Below are 25,395 nucleotides of genomic sequence, written 5' to 3'. Positions count from 1 at the left end.
ACTGCAATAAACAAAAAATTAAAAAAAAAAAAATAAGTAAACCACATTCTAATGTGCCCGATAATTTAACTAGTTTGATTGTTCTGAAATATAGATGCTTAAATAGTTGTGATAAGTAACACATTAATGAGTACGAAATTACCTAACATGGAAATCCTGGTACCAAATATGCTAACCATCACATTTCTCTCGTGATAAAATTACTGCACATGAACTATCTTTCATTATTTTGGCTACATATTCATGTTCACAATATTTTAAACACCTATTCTGACAAGTTAAAAATATTAATTATTAATTAATTAATTACAATGAAGTCGATTTCTTTCTTCCCTATCCCATATCCACTGGCATATACCCACCTCCTAAGGAGAACATATCCTTTGCGGTTCATTGAATTACAGGGTTCGGGCTGATTTAAAAATAATATACATAGACTATTGCTCTTCCTTGTCCTGTAAAAATATAACATACAATCTAAGCCAGTTCTTTGCAATGATCCCACATGATTTAACAAAGATGTTCATTTGTATAACAATTACAAGAGGGGACACTAGCAGAGAATGTGCACATATCAGGCACTATTTGAAGCACTCTGTGTGTGATAACTTATCAAATAAAACCACCCTGTGAAACATGTTCTGTTTTTACCCTCTTCATACGGTTTAGGAAACTTAGGCACAACGAAGTGAGTAATGTGGTCAAGGTTACATACAGCTAGCAAGAGGCAGAGTTAAAAAGCAAATCGAGGCTGACTTTCCAGAGCCCACACTCTAAACCACTACATGTTATGATATTCCCATGGATTATAAAACAATTCAAATATAGATTTATATAAAATGTAATTTATATACAATATTGTATATATTTCTAAATTTTATTTGTTTTTTGTAAAATTGCAGTCTGAGCTGAATCTATATGTATATATGGTACCAATTATTTTGGGAACTTCCCTACCTGTTAACCTTTCTCATCTTTGAGGGATATGTTTGCCCCTCTAAGTCACCAAGTTTCTGTAGCACGTTCATCACATTGTGTTGTGTTTCCTCTCCTCTACCCAACTTTCCACTCTTATTTTCCCCTCAAACTTTCCATTGTGCCTTGTGAAACCCCTATTTTATGGTGAACAATCTTTTCTGTGTATTTTGTCACTTTGTTGAAGGAGCCTACCATCACTTTATCTTAACCGAAATGGATTTATACGGCTTCATGGGTAGCACCGAGATGATTATGTTCATAATTTCTCAGCTCACTTCACAAGGTAAAGTTGGCACCTTTCTCACAAGCCATTAGAATTTCCAATCCATTACTCCTCCACTCTCAAGTAAAACCATCTGTGCTTTGAATCCCACACCACCTGACTGTTCCTCTGTTAACCCTCCTTGTCATTAAAAACTACAAATGACATGGTCTTTTCACCATGTAAATGAATTTATTTAATGAGCTGAATTCAATTTATACAAGTAATTACATACAAGTAACAGATCTAAAATAAATAACAACGTTATTTTTCACCCATCCTTGCCATTAAACATGCTCTGTCATAGATTCTCTCTATATGTCTAACTGCAGCTTAAGCATATTCATAGTTTTCTGGTCACCCAGAGTTATAAGAACAAGTCTCATCCCGTACATTAGACAATTTCAGATTAAGAAAGTCCAGTACAGCCCAGTCTCAAAACTATTATCTCTTAATCAACTCAGAGTTTCTCTGGTCATGCCAACTCAGGGCTTCTATTGGGAAGAAGGAAATGATCCATTTTTTATCTGTCTTCGCTCTGCTTCATAGGTCTTTCTTCTAGGTTGGGGCAGAGATACAAAGAGGGAAAACAGGAAAAAAAGTCCAAGTCTTATATGACTGGTGACTTATATGTGCCAGGTGACTAAATACTAGATTTCTAAATTGGAGTTATTAGGGAATTCTTTGGACATTCTCCCATGCGGACACCCCATGCTGCACAGCTCATAAGCAGTTTGCTTTTTGCTCTCTGACTAACCACTTGTCTCCCCTCACATCCCAGTTTCGATCTCTGACAGAACATCTGACATCCTCTTAATTCTTAATACTGGGTCCCATTGCCCTAGAAAGTACCATCTTAGAAAGCGTTCCATTGTCCTTCCACCTCATCAGCCTGCCCATGGGAAGCTCATGCATCTTTGACACACCACACTCTAGTTATTCTAGTTATAAAGGCCACTCTTAACTGAGATCCCTTTTCATTGCCCTGACTTAGGATAGCTCCAACCAGACTTCTGTCATCCAAACTGACTGGATAGGAAGCAAACGTCTGATTCAATGGTTATGCGTGGCCTCCAACTCTAAGAGATATACATTAATTTCTTTCTCCCCTTACCTTAACATCTATTCCATAGAATCACCTGCTGATTTAGCTGCTGAATAAATATCCAAACACAGAGATACTGCCGTTTCCTTCCTCCTTTCAGTCACTGCTTTGAGTCTACCCTCACTTGGCTTAGGAGAACCATACTCCTCTCCTTCACAAAAAGTAAAAACACTGTAGCACTCTCTACCAGCTGAAACTCTGCTAATGACTCCTTCTTGGTCTTCTCTTTGAGAGGCTAAAGGTGATGATTCACAGTGGCAGGACTGATACTACTGTAATTACTCCTCAGTAACTTTGTGGTGAAGATGTCTAGCACTTCTCCGTAAAACGTAGGGATACTTACTGCCAATGGTACTCTGTTTTGGGGCTTTAAGTACAATTTTGAATCAATAATGGAAGTCCCATTTCACATCTTTTACTCCCTTATTTACTGAAGTTTTTAACATCTGGTTAACAGTTTTGCCATCTGAAGACCTGTTAGCATTATCATTCTTTGTTCATTTATTTGTTCATTAAATACTTATTGAAAGCCTACTATGCACCAGGCATTCTTCAAAGCATCGGGGATACAGCCATAAACCAGATAGAAATTCCTGCTTTCTAGGGGCTTATATCTAGTGATATTAAACAAGATATATAAATAAAATATACAATATCCAAAATATATCCTTCTGATTTTATATTGCTATTATTTTTCCCAGTGGCCAATATTTGAAGTTATCCTTGAGTCCTATTTCTTTCCCCACCATAAGATCCTATTAATATTGCTTTCATAAGGTTTTTATTCTCTGCTATTTTAATTCTTCCTACCACTACCACAGTCTGAAGTACACCCATGCAATCTCATTTCATAATTATTATAACAGCCTCAATCTCTTTCTCCACACATTATTTTGCTAGGGTTATCATTTTAAGCACACAAATGTGATCATTTGTGCTTAAGAATATTTGTTCTCATTCATTCATTCAGCAAATATATATTAAGGAATTAATATGACAGGTATTATTTCTAGGCCTTTGGAATATAATAGTGAACAAAATAGATGAAGCCCCTGACCATATGGAGTTTATATTCTAGTAGAAGAAAACAAACAGTAAACTCATAGGGGCAGTAAAAAGGATATTTAGTGTACATGGATGATCTCTCTGTTAAAGTAGTATTTGAACAGAAATCTAAAGAAAATGAGGGACTAAGCCATGGGGATATCTTGGGAGAGAGCATGGCAAGCAGAAGGAATAGTAGCAAGTGCTTGCCTGGGTAAAGGGATACCAAATTGTTAGTGCAATCAAAGTGGAATGAGCTATGGAAAGAAAGCTAGAAGATGAGTTCCTAGAGGCATTGGAAGGAGATAGGTCATGAAGGGCCTTAGAAACCACTCCATGGGCTTTGGGTATTTTATTCTGATGGGAAGCCAACAAAGATTTAAGCCTAGATGTGACATGATCTGACATATTTTTTAAGAAACATATCCTGCTTGGTTCCCTGAGGATAGACATGTAAGAAAGGATAGTGGCTTTGATCAGGGTGGAAGTTTTGGAGGGGTGGTAAGAATTGGTCGGATTCTGGATCAATTATGAAGATAGAACCTACTCCTGTAACTCTAAGGTTTTGACTTTTGGAAATAGTAGCATGAAGTAGCCATTAACTTATATAGGGAAAACTGCAGGAGATTTGTGGAGAGTAACAGAGAAGATCAAAAACTCAGTTTTTAACTTATTACACTTTAAATTTGTATTGGATTTATAAGTGGATATGCCAAATATTTAGTTGGATACACAAGTCTGAAGTTCAGGGGAGTGATCCCATCTAGAGATGTAAATTATTCAGTTATCAGTGTCTAGATGGCACTTAAGCTGTAAAACAGGTTGAGATTATCAATGAATGTAGGTAGGAAAGATTGCAGGGTCCACATAAATGATCCATCCAACAGTGGCCTGTCAGTTCCTTGACGTCATCATTTCCAATGAGCTTCATTCCCTTAAGTCAAGCACCCTACTCTCTCACCATAATCTTCTATCCTTCTTCCTACAGCCACTGCACCTGTTTTTCAAATTTATTGGCACCCCTGAATCCTGTGCTTCATCAATATCTTCCTATCTTCACTGCAATTCTTATTAAGCTCAGACTTTATGACATTCTTACTAATATTCTCAATTATCTTGCCCCATTGGCCCTCCATAGCAATAGTCTGGCAGAACAACCTGAAATCAAAATGGCTGTAGGCGTTCTCCCCTCCCACACTTGAGCTACAGAGCACTGTTGGAGGAAAAATAAAACACAATTTTGAGTCATTTATAACCACTACAAATTCACTGCCTATAACCACAAGTGGAGCCCTAACACTTCCACTAATCCATCTATGATTTACATAGTTATCCTACAATCCATAATGGCTGGATAAATCTTCCCCATATTCCTGAAATATCCCATCATCTCCCCTGCCACTGTCACCTAATTAGCTCCTTTTTACTTCATGGGAAAAATAGAAGCCGTCAAATAGAAACTCTCTCAACTTCACAAGACCCCAACCTACAAATATGTTTGCATCACTTCAATCCTCTTTCTCTCCTCATTTCAAATCTGAAGACACACTGCTCTTTCTATATAACATGCCATGGAGTCCATTCTTTTCTGCCTCATCTAGTTCTCTATCAATTAACTTTTTTTTCTTCAGTAAGTTTTTCTCCCTCTCTACATGCTTTCCATATGTTTCAACACACTCAAAGTTTCTCTCCTTAAAATAATTGTCTCTCAATCTCATATCCTATATTGGCTATTATTCCCTCCCACTTCCTTCATAATTGAGTTCTTTGAAATTGTTTTCTACAGCAACTGCATCCAATTCTTATCTTCCATTTAATCTTTCAGGTCACTGAAACTTGATTCTACCTGAATTACTTCACTAAAATTATTCTCTTCTAGATCATCCTTTATCTTGCTCAATTTCAGTGAGCATTCTGTTCTTGAACTCTCAACATCATGAAGCTGCTAATAACCCTTTGCACCATCCTCTCTTGACCTTGGCATTTATGGTTCCACACCTTCCTGGTATTCCTTCCTTGTACCCACTTCTGTTTTGTCTTTTTTGAGGCATATTCTTCCTCAGATCTTTCCCTTTCTTCTGATCTTAAATGCTTTTCTGCCTCGGGGCTTTATACAGAACTCTCTTATCTTCTCACTCAGAATACATTTTTGGGGGGATGATTTCATTAACTCCAATAGTTTCAATTAACTATCCTACATGTCCAAATCAAGGCTATAAATGAGATCTCACCTTTAAATTCCAAGAACATTCATGTACTCCCAACTCTGTCAGCTCAATTTAATGTGTTCAAAACTGAACTCATCGTTTCCCCTCCACAAATGTTCTACCTCATGAGATTCTTGTCTTTATGTGTGGACCTTCATCCACTCAATTACCAAACCAGAAAGTTCAAAAGTCAGCCTTGACTTCTCAATAAGTCTCATTCTCCTCTCTCCAAACAACCACCTACTCTTGTTTATTCACTGTGTCTTTAATATCTCCTAAATCAGTCCATTCCTCCCCATTCTCATTGTTACTCCATAGGCTCATATTAATCATTTAGTACTTCACTCAAAATAAAATGTTGACTTTCTCTTGAGATATTGCCCTCAATTAGTTTTATGATACAGTGGGGTAGACCAAAAAAAAAAAGTCACCATTATCATTTTCACCATCTCTCCTTTGATTGACTACAAAAGCCTTTTCACTGGTTTCCTTGCTTTAGCCTTTTCTCTAAACCACTCTCCAATGAGAGCTAAGAAAATGTTTCTAAAGAAGAGAGCTGATTAAATGATATCTTGTTTAAAAACTTGAATGGTTCCTCATAGTCCTTAGTATAGAGAACAAATTCCTTTCCTGAAATTTCTCATGGTCTTGCTCTGGCTTAACCTTCTACCTTCTATCTCACCACTACCTTCCACCCTCCAGCTCATTTCATACTCTAGCCACACTAAGTTATTTTCTCATTTTTTGACCTATGCAGATACTGTTTCCTTTGTAAAAATGCCATGCCCCACCTTCCTCAGTTGGCAAACTTCAACTCATCCCACAATTATCAAGTTAGACATTATTTCCTTCTCCTTGCCTTCTTTGATTCTCCAGCCCCGATTCATTCTCACTACTTGGATTATGTGATCCTATTACCTTTCACCTCATTCTCTGCTTACGTTACATTATAAATGGTTTTTACCAACCTGTCTATTCCACTATATTGTAAGATTCTGAAATGAGAAACTGTATTGTTTCTCCAAAACGTAAGCAAATGTCTAGCACATAGTGTACACTCAAATATACACTGAATTCTGAATAAACTAAAAGGAGAATGAAAGTAAGTAATATAGCAATATAATGTTCAGACTGAAAGAAATTCAACTAGATCGCAATTCAGATTCACATTTTTTATTCCTTATCTTTCGAAGCAAGTGAGTAGAATATTGGCATTTTTTAAATAATCAAATTAAAATCAGTTTTGGAGACTTTTAAATTTTGAGACCATTTACAATTTAAAAAACATATAACATGGTCTAAACAGCACCCACAGGAAACTGAATTTGTTTTAAATTCTGTGAAGTGTTTACCTAAATTGCTAAGAACCATCAGGAAGACCATTAAAATCAGAACAGAAAGTACAAAAATATGGAATGTACAATTCTGGTTCCTCCCTGAGGAAAAAATTAATAGAGCTGAGAATGTTCAGGACAATGTGCATATCAAGCCCAAGGATATGGATTAGACTGGTATTCACTTATTTACCACACTTTAGAAATGAAGAGAACCATTAGCATTTGGATAAAGGAAACAGGACAGTTAAAAAGTACCAAGTTCTACAAGAAGCAAATTTATGGATCTTATTACTCCAAGGTAACAAATAGAAAGAAAAACAAGGAAGGAACAGAATAGCCCCAGGGGCATTCTTGCTGTAGGTTTTGGATGAAGCAATGAGGTGGACTTAATTTAAACACGAGTTATAGCACTCTGACATATTCCACATTTGACCGATGCACGCTACAATGAAATAGGTTTAGGTCTGTACTTCATGTAATCTAGAATTTGGCCCACATTGCTTGTTATTAGATTCTGTCTGTACTGACCCTTAAAAAGAATCAGAAACCATAAAAAAGTAAACAGCTAGTTAATAATCAGAACATTTCTTAAACCAAATTACAAAGAGAAACTCCCCTCACTGTGTATGTTAGTCAGCTTTGGTCTATATCACCAAACTTAACTTCTGTGGCCAAGCAGAGCTACAAAATCCCACCTGTAGACTTAGACCCAGCCTGCAGTCTAGGACAAATCCTGGGTCCACGCCAGGGGTTGGCCAGCACCTCTATGCCACTGACTCATGGGCTCCAGATGGGACAGTGATCCATCACACCACTGGTCCCACATGGATGTGCATATCCACAGCTCTCCAGGTACCAGGTACAGCTGTATAAGAGTGTTCATGTTTTGTTCCCCAGTTCTTCAGTATCCAAAATTCTCTCAGCCATCTGAAGCTGCGTTGCTTAGACTTCACCTGGGCCTTCCTAAATGTTGCCTGACAATTTGATCACGTGGGACACCCTGATACCTTACCATTCACAAGTTTTTCACACTTCAATATTGTTAATATTTAAAATTTAAAACACTATGGCAAAACGGTATATAAAAAAGCACTATTTAACTTCATAATGATGTTTTACCTTTTAGATTTTAATTATCTATTTTCTTTTATTTTTTATTTTATTTTATTTTTTGTGAGGAAGATCGGCCCTGAGCTAACATCTGCCAATCCTCCTCTTTTTGCTGAGGAAGACTGGCCCTGGGCTAACATCCATGCCCATCTTCCTCCACTTTATATGGGACGCCGCCACAGCATGGCTTGCCAAGCAGTGTGTCGGTGCGTGCCTGGGATCCAAACCGGAGAACCCTGGGCCATCACAGTGGAGCACACGCACTTAACTGCTTGCGCCACCGGGCCAGCCCCCTTTCCCTTTATTTTTATATGTAAATATATGCTATGTTTTTACACTGGAGGTTAATCTGTGATCCAATTTTTGCAAATGAAAAACATATGCTGACTCTAGACTATCTCTGATACAATTTTTCAAGGACAATTTTAGGTTAACATTTAACAGATAACATTTTTCTCAACCATAGAAGAGTTTATTTTCTAAGATAATTATGTTATTTAAAAAAATCTGCAAGTTCTACTTGCCGCAGCAACAAATTTCCAGTTTCTCAATTAAAAAACATGCTTCTTGGGACCAGCCTGGTGGTGGAGTGGTTAAGTTCATGTGCTCCTCTTCTGCGGCCCGGGGTTCACAGGTTCGGATCCCGGGTGCAGACATATGCACCACTTATCAAGCCATGCTGTGGCGGAGTCCCATATAAAATAGAGGAAGATGGGTATGGATGTTAGCCCAGGCCCAATCTTCCTCAGCAAAAAGAGGAGGATTGGCAATGGATATTAGCTCAGGGCTAATCTTCACCAGAAAACAAAAAATGCTTCTTGAAATTCTTTCCAGAAGAAAATCATTATGAAATTTCTTGAATTGCCCCCTCAAAATCATGAATGAGTGATTCTCTCTTACATTATTAGTATTAAAAATGAGACTACCGGAATTTTCAAAAAACCTACTTAACATTTATTGTTAAAAATATTAATGCAAGCTATATTTCTGGAGTTCCTCAAATTTATTCTTACCAGATATGCAAATTTATTTATGACATTTGCAAATTTGACACTTTATACAAGCTTGCTATTTGAAAAAATGCAAAATTCACTTTTTTACTAATGCTTCAGAAATAATATTTATTTTTACTCACAGAAGAATTTGCAGTTTTTAAATATACCACTTACATTTAAAGATGTATCTGAGATTTCTATTATACTGGTAAAGAAATTACTCCACAGCTATGCATTCTTGTGAGAGATCATTCACTAAGCACTCCGTACATTCTGTTCAATGAATAAAAATTATAGGATCTTGAATCACTTACCAAAGAAAATTTCATCATAGAATTGGTTTAGTAATACATTGTAAACATTTATACAAAAGGCATAACTTTAGAAATGGATAATGGTATATAGATGATCTATTACAAAGACTTTTTTTTGGGGGGGGGTGAGGATGATTGGCCCTGAGCCAGTCTTCTTCTATCTTGTATGTGGAACGCTGCCACAGCATGGCTTGATGAGCAGTATGTAGGTCTGCGCCAGGAATCCAAACCTGCGAACCCCAGGCCGCCAAAGCAGAATGCGCAAACTTAACCACTCCACCACCAGGCCCCACACAAAGACATTTTTTTTCTTTTTACAGTTTATTTATTTATTTATTTTTTGTGTGTGTGAGGAAGATCAGCCCTGAGCTAACATCCATGCTAACCTCCTCTTTTTGCTGAGGAAGACTAGCCCTGAGCTAACATCTATTGCCAATCCTCCTCCTTTTCTTTTTTTTCCCCCCAAAGCCCCAGTAGATAGTTGTACGTCATAGTTGCACAGCCTTCTAGTTGCTGTATGTGGGACGCGGCCTTGGCATGGCCGGAGAAGCGGTGCGTCGGTGCGCGCCGGGATCCGAACCTGGGCCGCCAGTAGCGGAGCGCGCGCACTTAACCACTAAGCCACGGGGCCGGTCCACAAAGACATTTTTTAAAGAAAGGAAAAATAATATAAAACTTCAAATGTATTTAGGTTAAATATAATTTAATCTGATTTTCAGTTTTGTAACTGGGGGGCAAAAATAATAGCTTCATTCAAAGTCTTATTCTTCAATGACTGAAGTAACCTTAGATACTGTTACCATTTCACTTTCATACTTAGACTACTTTATATTTACCTTTAGGACTAAAAAAATGATTTTGTTTCATAGCTCCTGGTAATATGTACTAGATAGCTCTTTAACACTAAATTTGTGTGTACTCTTAACCCCTAGATTGTCTAAGCTCTTATGTACTGTGAAATTTGCATGATGTTTTCACTCTATAAAAATGTTAAAAAATGAGCACAATCATTGAATTTCAGAAAATGTAGGCAGTAGTATAAAATACCCATCATCATGGTAGGGCATGACCAACAGAGAACCTCTATCTTCATAATATTATAAATTGTATATATATAATTACATATACGTATATTATATATATGTAATATATATAATATATTATATATACTTCACTTTTAGCAATTGAGAATGAAGCTGATTAAGTTTGCCTTCAGGAAATCATCTTTCCTTTCTGTGACTTTTGTCTTTCAACAACGAGGCTTTATGCCCACTCAATCTTCCATTTTTGGAAACATGCTTTCTTGATAGGATATGATAAACTATTTTATTTTAACATGTAAATAATGGATAAGAGTTTTATTGCCACTTGCCGAAGAGAGGTGTTTTGTTTTGAGCAAGGGACAAATGTTTTAAAACCAACTGACTTCTAATTGTAGAATTCTTTCAGGAATCAGTGGACAGGTGAGGGAGGTATTTTGAAGGAAATGGATTTACTCTTCTAATAAAAGTCGAATGCTATGTATAAACACTGTGCAAGGCAGCAGAGAGAGATTACATCACATAAGCAGTCACCTACACTACTTTCACATAGGGCTGGCCATAAATCCTGTCACTGTATACTTGCTGGGCTGACTTACATTTTGTTTTGTCTTAGGCTGCAATGTGATAGGTTCAGGGACTAAATATAAGCAACTATCTGAAGACGATCTCTTTTCTCAAATAAATTCAGACAATGAAAATAAAAGGAAAGGAAAGAACTAAAATATTGTATGTCGTTTAGCCTACTTTAGGAGCAAGTTGATGAAGATTAGACAACATCATGAGACATGTGAGAGTGAGACAGAGACAGGAGAGAGAGAGCTACAATTGCAAGTTATCTTTTTAACACCTCGCTAGTGTTTTAATGTAATTATGTACTTCACCTATCTAGGTGAAGTGTAGCTAAAAATTGATAACATCGGGTGCTGTGTGTTCCACATTAAACCTCACAGTGCTAAGTGAAAAGCAAACAGTGATAAAAATTTATGCATTGACTATCTCTTGAAATAAATTGAATCTTATGACTTTAGATATACACCATGAACTCATGTTTGTACTTCAAACACGAAATCACAGAAATGTTATTTGAATCAACATTTTCTGAAATTAGACATCACAGAAAGGACTAAGATGTTCCAATACTAGACTATCAATCTCTTCTTATTGCTTAAAAATGATAATCTTTTTAAAACTTTAGAACACTTGTCTAATTTTCTAGAAGCTTCCTGAGTAATGTAGGAAAGACAAAGCAATATGAAGAATGAATACTGTTGATAAAATGGGCTGATAAAATAATTTTTCTCAGTAACTAGAAAATATATTGCAACCCAAATCATACACTCATATTTAGAACGGTAAACTCTCAAGTTTCAAAAGGTTTTAGCTTTCGGTATAGCCCATTAGTAGGACATTTAGTATGTACATATTCTAATGAAACTCTCATTCTTATTTGTACAGTCAATACATGGAGATGAATTTTATGAGTTATTAAAACACCAAATGACACCTCAACACAAGTTCACACTTTTGTATTAGTTACTGAAATAGCTATATATTTCAAAAAGTTACCTACATGATAAATTGTATTCAAGTAACCATCTGATGATGTGGTGTGTACATAATTCAATTCGCCAATAGTTAAATTTAATGAAGAATCTAACTTACCGGTGGATCAGCCCCCTTAGAACCAGCCAGCCCTCCTGTTAGGGATTCGATATCCTGAAAAGGGGAGAGGTGTTGATTGTAAAATGCTACTCAACAGCATGGAGAATTTCCCAGTCCCACAGTGTAATATTTTCTTTAGCTACAAAGTTAGGGCACTCAGCTACATTTGTTTTGTTTTGTTTGAGACAATCTTGCACACTGTAATGCTATGCAAATAGCCTGTATCTAAAACTCTAGATATTTTCTCCAACTCTGTGCAATCTGTAAAAAGAAAAAATATATACAGACTAATTATTCTTGAAATATGCAAAGAAAATGGCTCTAGGTGGGAAAGCATATGTTTTGATCTCTAAGGAGCTGAAGTGAAGGCAGAACAGAAAAAAGAAAATTTATTGAAACTGCAATTTAACATATTATTTGCAAGAATATCCTATGAAAAATGCTTGACCTACAAAAAATTTTAATTAGCTGTAGTCCACTCTAGTACCACACACAAAAGATGAAAATATAAACAGATATAGCTAGATTAGCTATTCTTTTAAAAAGAGTGATTTCTAATCTTAAATCAGTAACCACAGAAGATCATACCTGAGTAATGATTACAGTGTGAAAGGTATCATAAATGGAGAAATGGGTGATGCTGTGACAAACCAGAGAGCAGGTGCCCTGTTTATAGGGACAACTACAGCTCAGCCTTATCAATTGTAGGGCTTTGGTTCCAGGGTTACTAACCATACGATTTTTTCAAAAAAAGCTAGAATTCCACTTTTTTTTTTTTTTTTTGGTGAGGAAGATTGGCTCTGAGCTAACATCTGTTGCCAATCCTCCTCTTTTTGCTGAGGAAGATTAGCAGATTAGCCGTGAGCTAACATCTGTGCCCATCTTCCTCTATTTTGTATGTGGGATGCCACCACACATGGCTTGACGAGCGGCGTGTCGGTCCGTGCCCAGGATCCAAACCTGTAAACCCAGGGCCACCAAAGTGGAACATGCAAACTTAACCACTATGCCACCAGGCCAGCCCCTAGAATTCCAGATTTTTAAGTAAAATCTCTCAGGAGTTTACTGTTTGCAACCGCTTTAATTTTTAAATCAGCCTCCACTCCCCCAATGAGAAAAATGGAAACTATCTGCTCAAAGGCTGTTGGATAGGAGTTTGGGCCTACATTGAAGAGACACCTTTTGCTGACAAATTTCTTGTGACCCTGGTTTACTTCTTATCTGTTTGCCTCTAGTTGAAAAGACAGGAATGAGGAACCTGGGGAAATAGAGCTGCAGAAAAAATCAAAGATGAAAGATAACTGAGTCAAGATTGAAAGAAAAGAAAATTAAATACCTATGATCAGAGAAATAGCCAACACCTTGATATCACTACACACACGTCTGCTACTAATTCACTTACGACTTAATCACATCATTAGCCCGTGTATTTCAAAAATAGGGAATCTTAATAAGAAAAATGGGGCTATAATGTGCATGTGAAGGAAATATTAACGGCAGGACGGGAGAAAAGGAAAGGATGGTGTGATGAAAGTTTCCATCTGAAGATGCTGCCTTTGAACAGGAACTCAGTGGGTGATAAATTTCTACATGCATATTTTATTAAGGGCTACAAATGATAAGGCAAACATAAAGAATATTTGCCAGGAAAATTATTAAGTTGTCTTCTCTGAAATGGATATATTATATATAGTAATTTTCCTTATCCCATATCCCTTTAAGAAACTACTCCTTCTCCTCCACTATTCAAGCTCCAAAAGAGACATAAAAATTGCTTCAATGTCGTAGGAGCCAGAGAATTAAGGCAATATAGATTCCGGAAGATATAATGGTAGAGTCTAAGTCTTGATTCTATCATTTGAGCAATGTTTGAAACTAGATGTTCTCCCTACCTGCAAATTTAAGATAAGTTTCTGGCTCTCGAAAACTGAAAGTTTCTAATTAACATGTCTGCATTGTTAAGTCTACTTGTAAAAGCCCTCCCTCTCCATCCTGTTGAAATTCTTTATTCCAACACCATGAACACTGTAAACAATCAAATCACCTAAATTATTTGATCTTACATGTTCTTTAACATTCCTATTAAGTCATCTAAGTAAATCATGTCCTTATACAATAAAAGTAAAGCTTGAAACATTTATAATAAAAATTAGCAAACAAAATTAACATTCCTTTTGAATCCAAAGATAAAATATAATTTTAAACATTGTTTTAGAATTTCATGAAATGAACTGACATTAGGTAGTAAAATGCTTAAAATATTAGATTAACAGAAAATAGAACTCACAGCCCATTGCACTGTCTGATCCTACTCTTGTTACAACCACGACAAAAAAAGGTCTATTCATATGAAAAGTTATTTTCAAGTACATTTAAAATGAAAGAAAATGATGTTAAGTACATTTTGAGGTAATATATTCCTTTCTTAATAGAAAGCCATATAAATTATATTAACAATAGAAATTTCTGATGGCGTGATCAGAGAGATAACAGAGAAACTGATTCAGATTAAAAGCATTTTAGCAATTTAGTAAATGCATTTGTCATATTTTTAAAAGTTCTATCATGAGCATTTCTTGCTATCATAGATAAGTTGAGCCAATTCTCAGATTTCTATAATTTTAAGCCTCTCATAATGGTCATGATCTTGAAAAAAAATAAAGGAAAAGTAGAATTTAGAAGATGAATGGAAAAGGCATTGATAGCTACAGTTTTTAACATGTTGGATTAAAGCAGATTATGAACTCATGGCTCTAAGCAGAGTACAGATGTACATTCTTATTCCATCTAATCATTTAATTGAAGAAAAATTTTTGAGATTATGTTCTATTTTGAGTATGGGTTGAAAAAGAGTGTCCTACTTGGACAGACAACAAAGTTAAACATGGCTTGTCTATCATTTGATGCGAAAGAAATTTTTCAGGTGTGAATAATGAGCATAAGTGCATGAATGCATTTATGTGGTAAAATTAATAGGTGAAATAAATAAAACCTTTGAGGGACACTAAATATAACTAAAAATGAATCAATCTTTTTAACGGTTGTTGAATATTTTATCTACAAAATATAAATGAAATCCTTCACAGATGCACCTATCTTGTTATTTAAATGTCTTTTATATAGATAACAACAAAAGGGGACATCAAACAGTAAAAACATTGATTTCCTAGAAAGTTTTTAAACTTTCTACTGTGATAATGTTATTTGTTTGATTAAAACATTCTAAACAAACTTAGAATTTTTACTAGGTTATGGAATTTATTTAAATATATTAGATACCATGTTCATTTAGATTTAATAGCTAATAAGTTAATAGCTACTACCTATCAAATATTTACTACACACCAGGCACATTCACTTTATAACAGCATTATAAGGTAGTTATTTCTTTTCTGACTTAAGAGGTTACAAAGTCTACATAACTTACCCAATATCATACAGCTATTAAGAAGTGGGGTTACAAAACATATATGTATGACTCCAAACCTGTGTTTTTAATACCGGTTGTAGGGGAAGAGCCTCACTCTGGCATCCTGGTGACCTTGCACATATCCACATGGGCCATGTATGCAAGGCTAAATGATAGGCTGGCCTATGTCTTGCTGGGATGTCCTCTGAGCCTCCCAGGAACATGACAAGGTAGGTAGTATTATGAAGAGCTTCCACATGGCTGTTTCTCATTCGCCTCCCTGGCACCAATGAGGCATGAAACTTTCTTTCTTTTTTTTTTTTTTAAAGATTTTTATTTATTTATTTTTCCCCCCCAAAGCCCCAGTAGATAGCTGTATGTCATAGCTGCACATCCTTCTAGTTGCTGTATGTGGGACGCAGCCTCAGCATGGCCGGAGAAGCGGTGCGTCGGTGCGCGCCCGGGGTCCGAACCAGGGGTCCGAACCAGGGCCACCAGCAGCGGAGCACGCGCACTTAACCGCTAAGCCACGGGGCCAGCCCCGAAACTTTCCATTTCACTCTTCCCCACTCCAGATCCATCTGTAGACTGTGAAACTGAAACTGTTTAGGTGCGGTACGAAATTGGCTCCTCCCCAACACAGCAGCCCACCACTCTTGTTGTCTGTCACCTGGTCCATTCAGTTCAGTGTTTCCTATGGGACTAGGGACCATGGCCAGGACGAGAGTGAGGCAGATGATGTGTGTAGGGTGCAAAATTTCAGGAGCACTCATTCAGAGGGTCATACAAGTGCTGACCCTGTACTTGTAGGATCCTGAGAGCAAGCATCTCCTTAAATTTTGTGCCCTAGGTACCTTATTCATAGATTCTTGTAAGAGCAATGTTGGCACTTGCACAATCCTGGGAGTGAGTGTGGTGAGACTTTGTCTCACCCTAGTCCTGGCCCTTTCCAGGGACATGGAAAGCTGACGCCATGGTGACTTTGGTTATGTGGTGTATGTAATGAACTTTTTAAAATCCATTTGGACTCACTGTCTCTTCGCCAGTAGAATCTATGGAAGTGTGGCAAGCCAGCCTGGCACTCACCTGCGAGCTGCTGTTCAGGGACCACTTGCTGCTTAACACAGTATCACACAGCCTCCATTACTGTGGGTTGCCGTCATCCACACAGAACAAAATAAACTGGGATCTATTAATTATATAATCAACTTTATTTCTTAAAAAAAAAATTTCAAGTAATGAAAGTTTCACTTCCCTCTCCAAGGCGTCAAGTACCTAAGTCAGGTTATTAGCCAGTTCTGGATACAAGATGTATAGCATCATTCTATTTTAATATTGGAAAGCTCTGCTCCTCGAACAGAAACCTATCAGGGCAAGGCTGGCCCATGAATCAGAAGTCTTAGAGCTTGGGAAGGTTGAGCTGCTGGTAGAGTGAGGCATCAGGGTCAGAGCTCTAAGTAGAGTGGGATTTGAGCGCAGCCTGGAGCAGGCGTATCACCTTGGCACAGGTTTAAAATAAACTCCACATTTGTACTGCACTGATGCTGCTGGTTGCCCAACCACAACCTCTCTACATGGTCCCCCACTCCAAAAATTGACATATTTTTCCCTTGACAGATACTTTGCAGGATAGAGCTATAGGGATTCATCATGTTGTTTTCTGTGCACCATTAAGTTCAGATGTTGTTAAGTCCTGCTTTCTCTGTGTGGAGGTGGAAAAAAGGAGGATATTGGGATTTGAAGTCTCCCTCCGAGCCATTCCTAGATCCTTATTTTCATCCCTAAAGAGTAGGGTCAGTTAGTTATGGTCAAAGAAAAGATGTTTAAAAAGTTTGGGTATTAAATACACTAAAAATGAAGAAAAAATTGTAAATAGTTGAATTTAACATTGCACATGCCATAACACCCAGAACATCTTAAAATCTGATACATACATTTAAAGTTAATATCAAGTTTTCAAGTTCTACTCTTTCAAAAAGTCACTTTATATAATATGAAAATACTTAAAGCATTACAATATTGTTACAAGCTACGAGCATTTTAAAATGTTAGATTTATAATTTGGGGCTATTTTAGACATTCTTTTGGGGAAAGTGACTATACTTCAATATAGAGTACATTTTTGTGCATTAAACAGTCTATTGAAAAATGTATCAATATGGTGAAATCACTATGAAATAGCAAAATGTTAACCGTTTTCATTTAATGATCATATTTAAAATTTGTTTCAAGGTCTTTAAAAACATTTAATGAGGTATTTTATGTCTGTAAAGAAGTTTAAAAAATTCATATATTCAAAATATCAAAATTAAGCATTTCTATCATCCCTTTTATAGAAAAATTCCTCAAAACATTCCTCATCTCCCATTCTCTCTGGAGGCAGACTTTTGCCTCCACCATATCACTGCGACCCCTCTTGTGAAGGTTGCCAACGGCATCTAGTTCACTAAACCCAACTGTCAGCGTTGTGTCATCATTTTTCTTGATCTCTAAGCCACGCTTGACACAGTTGACCATTCCATCCTACTCAAAATACTTTTTTCTCTTGGTTTTCATTTATTTTCACACTCTATATGATTTTATTTAGTATGATGGCTTAAATACCATGCATGCTGATGAATTCACATCTTCATCCTCAATTTACCCTCTGAGATCCACATTGCCAACTCCAAACTCCATTGGATGTGTTGTAGCCATCTAGAACTTAATAACACAAAATCACACTTGATTTCTACCTCAATTCCTCCCCCAAATTATGTTCCTGTCCCAGTGCTCTCCATCTTGACATCACCATTCACCCAGTTGCTGAAGTTCAAATTCATCAGAAAATCCTGCCAATTCTATCGTACAAATATGGCTTGACAAATATAGAATCATTATGTTGTGCACCTGAAACTAACATAATGTTAATATGTCAACTATACCTCAATTTAAAAAGATATGACTTGAATTTGACTATTCCAAACTACCCACATTCCCAGCATACTAAGCCCTTGGACTATATCAGCAGTATTTCTCTCTTGGGCTAAAGAAATAGCTTCCTATCTGTGGTCCCTGCATCTATCCTTATCTTTCCCTCCCCCATATATTCTCCACACAGCAGTCAGAACTATCCATTCAAAATGCACCTTAGATAGCAATTCTGACTGGTGTGAGATGATATTGCATTGTGGTTTTGATTTGCATTTCCCTGATGATTAATGTTGTTGAGCATCTTTTCCTGTGTCTGTTAGCCATGTGTATGTTTTCTTACAAATATCTTCTCCCATTCAGTAGGCTGACTTTTCCTTGTGTTGATGGTTTCCTTTGCTGTGCAAAAGAAGACAACAAATAACAAGTGTTGACAAGGTTGTGGAGAAAAGGGAACCCTCATGCACTGTTGGTGGGAATGTAAATTGGTGCAGCCACTATGGAAAACAGTATGGACATCCCTCAAAAAATTAAAAATAGAACTACCATGTGATACAGCAATTCCACTTCTGGATATTTACCCGAAGAAAACAAAAACAGTAATTCGAAAAGATTTATATACTCCTCTGTTCATTGCAGCATTCTTTACAATAGCCAAGATATGGAAGCAATCCAAGTGTCCATTGATAGAAATAAGTCAGAAAGAGAAAGAAAAATACTGTATGATTTCACTTATATGTGGAATCTAAAAAATAAAACAAACAAACAAAATAAAACAGAAACAAACTCTTAGATACAGAGAACAAACTTGTGGTTGCCCGGGGGGCTGGGGGCGGGGAGTGGGTAGAGGGTTTGGTGAAATAGGTGAAGGGAATTAGGAGGTACAAATGTTCAATTATAAAATAGATAAGTCACAGGGAAGTAATACACAGCATAGGGAATATAGTCAGTAATATTGTAGTAACTTTGTATGGTGACAGATGGTTCCCAGGCTTATCGTGGTGATCGTTTCATAACGTTGAATCACTATGCCGTACATCTGAAACTAACATAATATTGTACATCAACATTACTTCAGTAAAAAAAATGCAAGTCAGGTCAGATTACTCCCCTCACCCAAACCCCCCAGTGGTTTTCCATCAATCTTAGAATAAAATATAAACTATTACTATCTTCTGCAATGCCCTGTGGTGATCTGGCTTTGGCCATCTCTCTTATCCCATCTTTTGCCTTTATCCTCTTTCTCATGCCACCCAAGTCACATTGGCCCCAAGTATTCCAAAAACAGTCCAAATATGGTTTACATCTCAGGGCTTTTGCACATGCTTTTCCTGCTGCCCAGGATGCTCATTCCCTAGATACCCTTCTAGTTAACTCACTTCATTCATATGTCAGTTTAAATATCAAAATCTCAGACAGTCTTTCCCTACCTGTCTAAATCAGTGAAGTTTCCACTTGGATACAAATGGCAAACTTAAAAACATTATAAAAGAGCATTTAATAAAAGGATAGTTTATGGAGGCAAGGATGGTTGAATGGATCTAGAGGAATGGTAAAGCACAGGGACCAGCAACAGCTGGAAGCCATAACCACTCCTAAGTGTAAAGATGTAAGGTAAAAAAACAATGTTGTCAAGAGTCCAGCAAGACTCTTATTGTCAAGATCACCAGCAAGAGGTGATCACTTCTCGTCAGCATCTAGAACAGCTTGCCACACAGTGGGAGCTCAAGAAATACTTTTTGAATGGATGACTGACTGACTGAATGAATAAAGCACATAATACCGTTTTTATACATAAAAAAGCTGATGCTCCGACAAAGTATATAAATGATGAAGTATTTCTCATTTTTGTATAAACATATCATTTTGACAGTATGGCTCAAGGCAATAGTGTTTACACAACAAATCTTAAATGAACAAACTATTGAATGACTTGCCAAGGATCACACAGCTGGTAAATGGGGGAAAGAAGAGCTGAAATCCCAAGTGTTACAACCCCAAGCCCAGTGTGCCTTCTATTTCATTACACTTTACAAATGAGACATCCTCCTAAAGGAAAAGGCGCTCAGCTCTGTATTTAACTCATCTTGAGGCAATAAATTTCTATATAGTCCACGGTTTCTAGTTCATGAGAAGGAAAATATACAAAATGATGTAATAGACAATAAGCAATACATTAAATTTATCTTCTGGTGAAATACTGCCAGTACGTTAGATTAAAGACCTGATACCTTAATCATTATTTAATGAATAAATCAATGCTTGAAAACTTTATCTAACATATGTGCTTAGCATTAATAAATAGTTGAAATACATTAAAACAAAAATCAATAACGTTTATTTTTATTTAACATCTCATAGTGTGGGCCACAGCAATGGGAATGCATAACAGTAAAAAGATGAAATTTCTTTTGAAAAATCATTCAGTTTTTCACATAATGGTTAATAGAAACAATCTTTCATCACAGAACACCAGCTCCTCGAGGCAAGCGTCCAAATAACGAAGCTGAGTTTGTTAATGAGGCATCTTCCTCCTCTACCAGACTTAAGCTGTTAGTGTTTCCTTGGCAACTTTACAGGGTAAATTTCCTGGGAGGCAGAGAAGAAGGAGGAAACACACAACCAATTTTATAAATCTTCTTTGCTAGGAAAGCCAGAAGGAGCCCTATTTAGTCATTCTTTAATTTTTTTTAAAAAATGGAAAATAACTACACTTTTACCTTGAGCATAGTCCAACCTAAATCTGAATTTTCCTTGAGCCACACAATTAATTTCTTCAAAAAAGAATGATTGAGTATCTATTGTGACTGAGGCACCGTGGTGGATGCAGAGAGCATGATGATGAATAAGCCAAGGTCACAGCTTTCAGAGGGTTCAGAGCCTAGCAGGGAGTCAGAATGACAAAGACAATTTAGTCAACACACATATAGTGTACACATAATAAGGCACCATACCGAATCCGGCGTATGGAATCCAGGGTCTATGACATACTCTCAACCTCAAGGATCTTTCAGTCTAAGAGTATGTCAATCCGCAGAACAACATGAGAAAGAATTCTGAGAAATAAGGTGTTAAAATTACAACAGATGGGGGTTGTAGGGGTAAATTTTACAGGGTGAAAGAGTTGGAGTTTTGCCAGAATTGTATTTCATTTTGGAATGCTTACTGGGTAAGTCTGCCTAGGAACTTGGTTGGGTAATATAAAAGATAACATTTATTGAGCATTTACTGTACCATACACCATGCTAAGAGCTCCATTGCCTCATTAAATAGCACCCTAGCTCTTTTACCTGTTATTATTTCCACCGTTTTCAAGATGATGAAACTGAGTCTTCAAGAGTTTAAGTGATTTGATAAAGATCACACAGTTAATGGGTGTTCAGATATAGACAGGCTGACTCCACAGGCAATGATTTTTAACAATTATGCTCTCCTGAAAAGTTGAGGTGTGAAAATAAACAGGGAAGATTTCTTGGCGTGCCACATAGTGACTTAGGAGAAAACATATTTATTTAATATTTATAGAAGAAAGGAACGGAATTGCAAGGAGAATTTTTCTGAGGTAAGGCTGATATTCCCTGATGGGAAAAAAATATATCCTTGTTTGACCTACAGATATGAGAGTTAATGCCATTGGATTTAGCAAAAAAGTAAAATTCCAAAGATTTTTGCTGTATGTTTCTAATTTCAAACTATTCTCCTCAAACTCAAACCTAAACTGGAAATCTAATATGTATCAAAGACACAATTTTGTGAGTGTTGCCTGGAATTGGGTTTTCTGAAGAAAGTGCCAAAGAGGTTTAAGGTTCTGTCTTTTCCATGGAGCGCCCTCTTTGAAGCACTTTTATGAATTTTTTGTGCTACTTTGTTCTTGTCTATTCCCTTCCGTATGGCTAAGGTGATAAAGGGAACCTTTTGCTAAATCCTTACTCAGTCTCAGTCAGCTCCTCTTCACCAACTTTTACTCATCGATGCATCCTTGTTATCTCAAACTCAGTATGTCCAAATCAGACATCATCTCCTCTCCTCCTCTGCCAGTACCATGGCCATTTGTCTCCCAACCAATTTCTCCCCCCAGTACTTATCGCTATTGATATTTCCAATAAAGAATCAGTCACCCAGTCTAGATTTCTAGGGGTTAATGGAGTCTTCTCTCATTCTGGTATCTACATACCAAGCCAGTCAATTTTTCCTTCTAAATATCTGCTCAGCTCAATCTATTCCCTTCTTTTAATTACCATTGCATTCACTTCCTTAGTCCAAAGCCTTATTTTGTTTTTCACCCATCCCTGGCTTTCTCCAAAATAATGTCTTTTTTGAGTTATTTTTTTCACTCATACGATCTCTTCTCCAAAGAAATGGTTCTCAAAGTGTAGCCTGGGGACCAACAGCATCAGTGTCACCTGGAAACTTAGAAATGCGTGTTCTTGAGCCTCACCCCAGTCCTGCTGAATCAGAAACTCTGTTGAACAAGGTGAGTTAAACCCCTCTAAGTGAGTCTGATACAGACTGAAGCTTGAGAACCTCTATACCAGAATGATGTGTTCCAAATGCAAATACGTATAGGTCACTCCTATACTTAAAATTCTTAGGAAGTTCCCCATTCTTGTTAGGAAGAACAATACCAAGCATCTCTATGCATGAGGTCTTTCATTGTAGAGTTCGGGACCACTTTTTCCATTTCAGCTTTCAGCACTTCCTCAAAGAAATCTCGCACTCCTGCTGAAATGAACCCTGCACTTCCCTTTCGTGGCACGTGTTTTCTTGCTTCTATGTTTCTGCACCACACATCTTTCTGCCTAGAAAGCCACCCCCATCCTCTGGATAAATCTTACTCACCCTTTGAGACTCACCACAGGCATCACATCCTCTCAGGAGACCTTCCTGAGTCCCTCAGGCTAGGGTAATGGTTCTGCTGTTACTTCCATGGGATTTTGCACTTAACTCTGTCACAATTCTTACTACATGGTTTGATAATTGTCATTTTACTCATATGTCTTTCCAACTCATTTGAGGGCTAAACCAGCTCAGTGCTGCATTTACTATTTCTGTATCCTCAGCAGTTATCACAAAGCAGAACCAATACATTTTAAAGGAATTTGAAAAATTTATGTTGAATTTAGCTTCCCATGACCTCCTACAGGGAGAGAATGAGCTGATTGGCTGACACTAGTACTTGGGACCACTTTGAAATGTGCATTATCCTATATCAATGGATTTTTATTCTGGTTATATATTGGTTTGGTTAGTGTGAACCAGCCATCGAGGAGCTGATCATCTTTGAGTTTACTGCAGAAACTGAATTTTTGCACAGCAAGGTTGATGGTCAGATGTTTTTGTTAACACAACAGAGGTACTATCCCAAGAAACGCTGCCTGAGGGGTAGCCACCAGCCCTTCAATTCTACCTCAAGCCCGCAAAATGCAACATACATGCAAAAAATATATATGTTAGTGATTGAGAGAACAGGTTCAAGTGGCTTCACTACTTACTAGCTGTGTGACCTTGGGCAAATCGCTTTATGTTACTTGTATAAAATACGCCAATCTATGTCATAGTACCTATCTGAGGAGGATCTTAGAATATTAAATATGATAGTTCATGGAGAGTTATTGTTTATAACATAGTAAATTATGAATTAATACTAGCTATTATTATGCTTGGAATAATTCATAGGCACAGATTAGATTATACATGCATAAAATAAAGATAGGCCGTGGACACAGATTGCATAAATAATACAGGTTGAAACAGATACAAATTAGAATAAATGTACATAGGACCCAGATATAGATTATTTTAGATATAAATATCCATTGTATTTCTAGAATGTATTTTCCCTGAAAGGCAAGAGATCCTAAGTTTCATATTTTACCTCCTCAATTAGCCCTATAATTTTCATGCATTTCTATGGCTTTGGTTGTTATAAATTTTTCACCAATGTCATTTTTAAATATATAATTTTTACTCTTCCTACTAAAAATTGAGCAATGTTTTTGCTGTAGATGATGAATTATTTATTAAATAAAATTTATACCATGTACATATATATAATTTATCCCTCTTTCAACGTGTGTTATCTGACACCACATATTTGGTACCATGGTGGGCACCTTTCAGCCTGTTCAAAATGTGCTGTAGCAACTGGGAAGAAGGATCCAATATTTAAAAGAGGATATCAATCTTTTAATCCTAGATACACATAATTTATGGGAGATTTATCTATCTGCCTTTGTTGGTTGAGAGTCAGAGACTTAATTACTGTGACGTTAATTTACAATTAAACCTCCAATTATATGATGCTTGATCTTCCCCTATCTGACACAAAACACAAGTAAATAAGTAGGGAAAAATACAATAACCCGCGCTTTTAAAAAAACAGGTTTTATTTTTAACTCAGTAAATAATAGTCTAAAATATTTACTGAGTTAAAAAAAAAAAACCTGGAGATTATCCTATCTGATGTGATTTTTTTTTAAGTAAAGAATAAAATACATCTGTCTTTTCCAACTGTTGTTATCTGCAATTCCACTTACTATAGTACCTTAAAGCCATTTATCATTTTGATTTATAAATAACTGCAAGGAATAATTGTTTGTGAACTGAAAAAAAACCAGAGCAGTTCATTAAATATATATATTAAATAGATATGTCTAATAAATATTTATCTAACTATATTTCTCTATTACTAGATTATAGGTATTAGCCCAATTAATATAAATAGTTTTTAAGGCAATCATAAGAAGCTGGCAAGAAAGCAGATGAGATATTTTCAAATTCACTAAGTTCACATTTTCAGAAAAGTTTAGCATGGGATTTCAGCTAAATATTAAGTATTTCATGTTCATACCTTAATTTTGGAAATAATAGCCATGGACGAATCAAATAGAGCTGGGAGGAGAGAGAGAACTTGAAAAAACAGCAATTAGTAACTATTTAAAATCAGATATGCAAAATTTTCAGAAAGAAGTCTAATTTGAATGCAAGGGATATGCAGACAAATTCCCTTTGCGTTGCTG

At 36.6% G+C, this 25,395-nt stretch overlaps 1 protein-coding gene across 3 annotated transcripts in view; it reads right to left on the bottom strand.

Moving 5' to 3' along the window:
• The window catches only part of PPFIA2 (PPFI scaffold protein A2), a 466,644-nt gene that overhangs the window by 372,865 nt on the left and 68,384 nt on the right, over nt 1-25,395 (bottom strand). For all 3 annotated transcript variants that reach the window (XM_014796194.2, XM_087449132.1, XM_087449134.1), the window contains one exon: nt 12,058-12,111. In XM_014796194.2, the coding sequence (XP_014651680.1) occupies nt 12,058-12,111 (54 nt within the window). The remainder of the gene's footprint in view (nt 1-12,057; nt 12,112-25,395) is intronic.

The sequence above is a fragment of the Ceratotherium simum genome, chromosome 25 (assembly GCF_057802395.1).
Source record: "Ceratotherium simum simum isolate JZ-2026a chromosome 25, ASM5780239v1, whole genome shotgun sequence".
NCBI lineage: Eukaryota > Metazoa > Chordata > Mammalia > Perissodactyla > Rhinocerotidae > Ceratotherium > Ceratotherium simum.
The sequence above is the reverse complement of the archived record's forward strand: the minus strand, read 5'-3'. Positions and strand labels throughout refer to the sequence as shown.